This window comes from Poecilia reticulata, linkage group LG7 (assembly GCF_000633615.1).
Source record: "Poecilia reticulata strain Guanapo linkage group LG7, Guppy_female_1.0+MT, whole genome shotgun sequence".
Taxonomy (NCBI): Eukaryota; Metazoa; Chordata; class Actinopteri; order Cyprinodontiformes; family Poeciliidae; genus Poecilia; species Poecilia reticulata.
In genome coordinates this window covers 27,202,970-27,209,838 of record NC_024337.1, presented here as the reverse complement: position 1 = coordinate 27,209,838, position 6,869 = coordinate 27,202,970, and the positions used below count along the sequence as shown (strand labels likewise).

Here is a 6,869-nt window from a genome sequence, read left to right as displayed (position 1 = left end):
AAAAACAAAAAACAGCCAAGGCTTTAAAGAAGATATGCTTCTGAGTCTTTATATAATGTCACCCCTATCTCCTCAGAGATGGCCTTACTTAGTCCAGCAAAAACAATACAGTGTTATTCTGATTAACTAAGCAGCACCCAACTCATTTGTTTTGGCTTTTTGATTTTCAGTTAGCGGCTCAATATGACAAAACTAATATAAATGCATATCAAGTATGTAAGTACTTTACATCACAGTTTCAGTCATTTTGAAAAAATAAGTACATGCCCTTTCAGTCATACTATTCTTTATCTTTATAATTTGGTCTTTCACTTGGGAAAGACCAAATTATCAGACTAATTTGGTTTTTCTCAAGTGCTACCCTTTTTTAAAATCGAACCTTAATATATTTTTCAGTCATTCTGTTCGGTCGTTCTGTTGTCTGTCTCCACTGCAGGGAAGCTCTTGTAGTTAAAGAGATGGCCTCACATTTGACTCTAGAATACAGAGGCACTTAATGGTTAGCTGGACTGCGGGTCCAGATCACGTCCATCAACATGTTTGAAAGTTTGTAAGAGGTGTTTCTGCTCATGGTGTGTAGAGGCGTGACGTGCGGTCAGGGGAGGCAAGTGAGGCAGAGCCTCACCTCTCATAATGGAAAAATATAATGATAAAACAATTTTTATTGCTATTTTCACCCTGTAAAGTATTTATTTTTTATTTAGCTTAACCAATTGCGATTATTATTTTCTTCAAAATGGCAGAATTTTCGCATTTTCCCAATCAAATGCTTGGAAGCGCAGCTGGTGAGGCAGCAGCGAGCTGAGCCTCACCTGGGATTGCGCAACCTCTCGCTAACTGCACTGGCTGCTAGCATGTTCGTCCTGTCTGTATACGTCACCAATAAAATTGTTAAAAAGCATTTAATATATGAACTGATTTCCCATAATTTAGCTTATGTTTATAATGCACAGTGCTTTTTATCACCAACTGTGTGTAACGTGTTTCGTGTGCGGAGAAGCGATCATAGACTGCAGAGAACAGATTCGAGGTGAGGCAGGCAGTTCTCTTGCCTCATGGCAGGGGGCGCTCATTATTCCAGACATTGTGACTCCACAACTGCAGAGTAAGATACAGTAACAGCGAGCTAGCCATACAGTAAAGTCAAGTGTAGCGATATTCTCCTCATACCACAGCAATGACTTATTAATAATCGAAAAATAAACATTAAGCCTAAAACCGTACTACTGCAACAGTCTGAATGTTCTGCTCTTTGTGTGGGAAATATTTCTGGGATTTTTAGGGGCGTTGTTGTCAGTTGCTATGGCAACGAGTCTGCGTCTAGCTCTAAAATTGCCCATTGCAGAGAGCGAGAAAGAAGCGGTTTTGAGTTATACTTAAACAGTTTTTCCTTTTGCTGTGAAGCATAGCACGAAATTGATAGCACCCACATTTCCAAGTTTCATTGAGTTAACGGAATTATTCTACCGCGGCAGCGCAGCATGTAAAATAATTGTCTTTTTGCCCTCCAGCGTTGTCCGTATGCGCAAAATGTCCTCATAATAACATGCAGGTGGTCTACATTTGTATATCTGATTGAGATTGAGTCAGTGCCACACCAGCTTTGCACCTCACCGCACGTAATTTGGTGTCGAGGTAGCGCGGCCGCCCCATTTGAGGAGGATGTTGGCTTCGGCACAGTTTTTTGGGGTTCAGGGTTGGTCCAGTTCCCAACCCTGTGTAAGGACGGAGCTAGAGGGGGGACATCTGATTGCCCCCCAATCACTTCTCTCTCTGCAGTGAGAACGTTTTAAAATCGGGTAACATTTCACCAATTGAAGTGATCAGAATTCGGCAAGACTCTGATCGATTCCTGATCCCGCACACAAGTCCTTCAGCCCTGTGACCTTTGGTCCTTGTCTTCCCCTGTTCTCTCTGCCCATTTCCTGTATGATCTGCTGCAAATAAAGGCTCCTACTACTAGTTAAACTTTAAAAAATAAAATTTAAAATCTCACTTTCGCCTAATGTGTCATTTGTACATCAATCCTCCAGTGGTCTTATGGTTTATTTATTCCTTCACGTTTTAACTGGGGTCTATAGAGGCTACGTTTGAATCTTTTGTTATTTTTGCGACTTCTCTGAACATTACATTCTCACTCATGTTCGCTCATGGAAAGATCGGCAGTTGTGTTAAATGATTTGCACTTGTGAATAATCTTTCTCACTGTAGATTGATGGCCTTTTCTTTACTTCATAAATCACTCCCAGACTAACAACCGCTACTAATAGTCCTTAATTCATTGTATTTCCTTTTGGTCTCATTTTGATTTGAATCTGTGGGGATTTTTTTGTACCCTTTAAGTTAAACATAACTACCATCAGAAGACCAGGTTATTTTTGTTGTGTCCTAACTCATTAAATAGAAGCAAGAATACTTTTTTCCCCCGATATTTTAGTTCAACGGCAGAAACTCTGACGCATGTCTAGCATTTAAAAATCAGTTTGTTTGATCGCGCATATGAGACAATGCCATTTGACAAATGAACGGTGAGCTAAGTCCATAAAACAAATGTGTAAGAAAGCAAGTTTACATGAGTTTACAGCCCGCTCTCCGCCTCTCTTCCCTTGTTTAGTTTTAACTCTGTCTTCAAAGCCTCGCAATAAAAACACCAAAGAACTGACCTCATCCTACTGATGTAATCCCCTTTTGATGTGCTTTCGGGAGAGAAATTTCGATTCAGGTGTTTTGATTCCTAAACAGGAGATGCTCCACACCACTCAGACATCTGCCTTGTTGTTTCATACTGACATGCCTCGGGCGCAGCTGATTAATGCAACGTTTTCGCTTTGCAAGCAGCCTCGCCGTCTGGCAAGCTTTTATTTACAGCCGAGAGGCAACATATGAACACCCAACCTGGGATGCTCCTACCCCCTCAAGCAGATGACTGCGAGAGCTTAATGGAGAAGTGGAAACTCGTGTGTTTCATATGCCGTTCTTTCATCTCGTCTGCCATGCTGTGCTGTTTCCTGTTTATCTCCCGGGTTGATCCTTTTGTAATATTTTAAACGCGAGTCATGAATCACACAGGTTGCTGTCAGACTCTTCCCTCTAATCCGTCTTACATCATTCTGCTGTGAGACAACCGTGCACACACTTAGACAGCCTGAGGTGTAGACGTGTGCTCTGTACGAAACAGTAGTGGCCCACAGCCATGTGCCTATATGAGAATGAGGTTTTTATGTATTCCCATTGCTTGGTCACTGAGCTACTTCAGCAGCAGCAGAATTAGCCATTTCCAGACAGTAATGGAGGACAGCGGAGGCACAGGCCACACACCAGGATAGGAAATTAGTTCTGCTTGTTCTCATAGGAGCTATGTGCATATAGATGTTTTAGTATTAGATCTAGATTTTATAGATTGTAGTACTTTGTAAAATTATTCATACTCTTTCAACTTTTTCTACATTTTGTCACTGTACAAGCAATACATGTATTTTATGGAATTTGATGTGATAGAGCAACACAAGAGCTTAACTATGTAAAAAAATAAAAAATACATGGTACTCAAATGAAAACCAGAAAGCACACAGTTATATAGCTACATTTGTCTGAGGCCCCTAAATAAATGTCATTTAAGAGTCTGTTTCACTTTTCTGCAAGTACATTTGCAGTATGGATACACCATTTCTATGAGGGTATCAGCTCCTTGGCTCCATCAATAGTCGCTAACCCTCTTGAGGAAGAAGAACATCTTCTGATTTTCTATCAACAACAGTCTTCTTGTTGTTGTGGAGACTTGTTCAGTGTATGACCAGTTGTTCTCCCGATGACAATTTTCGCCCACCTCATGTTTACAATAAGTGTTATGGTGGTTTTGGTATGTTTTTTTATTTTCTATCGATGCTTTAGACAAACCCCGGTGAGATTATCTAAGCTTTTTATACTGCTTTAGAACCCAACTCTGCTTTAAACATCTCCAAGTCTTCATCTCTGACCTGTCTGATTTGCCAACTGGTCTTCAATATTTCATGATTTTGTGAAATCAGAAGATAATGAGCTGATCTGCATTTGTATCAAAGTAAAGGACTAATTCCATTGCAGGAAAGCTACTGTAGTTCATTTTAACTAAACTTTAAAATTGTCCAAAATTTTTTTTAAAACATGTTGGACAAGAGCACATTTGGGGAAAATGTGTGGAAGTTCAAGTATGATGGATTAAAATTGAGTGTTTGACAGACCTGTGTGTTTGGCAGTGCTGTGAAATCCACCGGCAAGGAAGTCATGAAACCAGATGGTTGCAGGGATTCTGGCGACAGGTCCTCAGGGCTGGCCAGGCCATCTTTCCACTCCTTAAACACAAACACACACACACACACACACACACACACACACACACATATATATATATATATTTAAACCAAAATTATGGAAATCACCATGTGGAACTGAGACACAGTAAATCTGATGCAGAAAACAGAAAAAAGGGGAGCATGAGTCAGAAATTGTTGGATTAAAAAGAGCTGAGTCAGCTGCTGTCCAGAGTAAGACTGAAAATGTCAAACTTTCATCTCTGCTTACATTCCTTAGCTACCTAAAGTCAACAAGAAGCATCTTACCATGAACATGGCCAGGATTTCTGTTTATTCAAGGCTTTACTTGAATAAACAGGGGCTTCAGAACCAGTTTTAATAGGACCATTTCATGAGAAGATCGAGGTCTAAATTTGGACCTCTGAGTTTACTTATGAGGAGGATTAAGTCACCTGTATGAGGTAAAACCCAGACTGCAAACTCAAGACTTGCCTGACTAGCTCATGTGACCACAAATTAAAGAAAACATCCTGGTGGTAAGTGATACTGCCTGTTCTCACTTGTTCTCTCTGGGTGACAGGTAGAATGGTAAACGCTTCGTCGGGCCTCACAGGGCTGAAAAGGTCCTGGCTCTGGTTCTGGCTCTGGGATGAAAGAGGCGGAGTTTTTCCCTCGAGCTTCCGAACCTGGCGGTCCCCCTTGACGGTGGATCCAGCGCTCAGTTTGCGCACAGGGTTGGTAAGCCACTTGGTCAGGGCGCTAACAGAGCGTCTGGAGCTCGGTGAGCTGGGGGCCGAGCTGCCTGAAGGCTGCGGTGGCAGCGATGCCACAGAGGTGGAAATGCTGCCCTCGCTGCCTGCTGCCGAGTACGAGTCTGCAGAGAGGAGACAGGCAGAGAGAAATCATTGCGATAACTGCAAGATAAGGAGTAACTGCATCACGGGGCAGAGTACGCTCTCTGTTAATCAATGAAATTGTCAAAAGTGCAAAGAGATTTTTGTCTAGGAAAGATAACGTTTGACTGATAATTGAACTGCAGATCTGGTGATGAGTGAAGTGAGAGGACACTGTAAAAACTGCTCGGTAAAAAAACAACAACAGTTTTTTAAGCACATTTTTCTTTGTTAAACATTTTTTAAGATGCACAAAATATTTGGCCAGTCTATGCATATATCATGGTATTCTGCCTGCCTGTACTAAAGTAAACCAAAGAAAACCTCCTACTACTCTAAAGTTTATGTGTTTTGTCAAGTAAAGTAAGAGTTAATCAAATCTTTCGAGGAATCTCTTTTCACAGTAGGATAATCAATTCCAAATTAGCCTATGAAATGTTGTCCAGATTCCCTAAAGACAGTGGAAATGCAGAAGGTTCCAATCTCACGCCTCTTTCATCATCCTTTGTACGTTAGAGTGCATTGTCAGCTTCCGACTGACTGGACATACAAACATAATAAAATGTTCCTGAGGACAACTGATTGACAACATTTATGGTTTCATACCAAGTGCCATTGCGAGCCTTGGACTTGATGATACTCTGGCCAGTGAACCATTTAGTATTCATCAAAAACTGCACTCAGGACAGGCAACTCATAAAGAAACTCAGAGCTTAGGGCAATTTGTAGAAACCAAAATACCTCATTGTGGGAAGAGTATTTAAGGAGAATGTGCAACTTCATTCCCAAAGACCCCAGCTTGGACAAAAATCTAGGACCTTCTTGCTATGAAGCAACAGTGATGGCAAATTGTACTACTGTGCACCCTGAGCAGCTTTTATATTTGTAATCCAACAAGATTAAAGATAATCAGTTTTTAAAGGAATAAAGACGACCTCATAAGTTTTATAACTGATAGCTTTTTTATAACAGTGTTATATAATATTAATTATAAGGTCAACTTGTAAATGCTGATCACTATCATTTGCATTTGCTAACTACTTCACAGCTAAGAGACTGAAGTTATCCTACATAAACAAACACATTTTCTAGTCACTGTAAACACAACCTGCTAACATTAGCTTCATTATAGAGCACATTTTTGTAATGAATCTTTGTTATTTTATCTCATCAGATCTTTGTGGAGGTGAAGATGGGCCATATGTGAGGAACAATGGATATGGCATCTTCTCCACCCCAACAACTTGGGTCACAGTTTGTTTCTTTTATATAGTTTAGATTAGTTAGCACCAGGGGTGAAAGTAGTTTACATTTTTGTTGGTACTATGACAAATATATATATATATACATATTACTTCTTTGTGTGCTTTGGAGTTTCTGTGCTGATTAATTTTTTTGCGAAGCAATAAAAGCTGGGTAGCTCTTGAATTGCTACAAAAAAAAGCTGTATTTCTCTCAGCCTACTGGCTGCAATGTTGACACCTTGAGATGTCTTTGAGACCTAAATCCTGAACATCATGGCATGGAGTGATCCTAGTTTTCCATGTCTGGCATATAACCATTCATTTATCTTCAAAAGTGGTTCTATTGATCCTGTGTCCAGACAGAGGGATAATCAGTAGCCCAGCATCATGACCTGTTTGTTCTGAAGATCCTGCAGCTTCCACTTCTCTTCCTAACATGG

At 40.5% G+C, this 6,869-nt stretch overlaps 1 protein-coding gene across 4 annotated transcripts in view; it reads right to left on the bottom strand.

Moving 5' to 3' along the window:
* arhgef25a (Rho guanine nucleotide exchange factor (GEF) 25a) overlaps positions 1 to 6,869 on the bottom strand; it is a 65,026-nt gene that overhangs the window by 14,745 nt on the left and 43,412 nt on the right. For 3 of the 4 annotated variants that reach the window (XM_008413656.2, XM_008413657.2, XM_008413660.2), the window contains 2 exons: positions 4,853 to 5,166; positions 4,221 to 4,331 (listed from right to left, as the gene is read on the bottom strand). In XM_008413656.2, coding sequence (XP_008411878.1) covers positions 4,221 to 4,331; positions 4,853 to 5,166 — 425 coding nt within the window. The remainder of the gene's footprint in view (positions 1 to 4,220; positions 4,332 to 4,852; positions 5,167 to 6,869) is intronic. The other variant, XM_008413659.2, reaches the window with a different exon arrangement.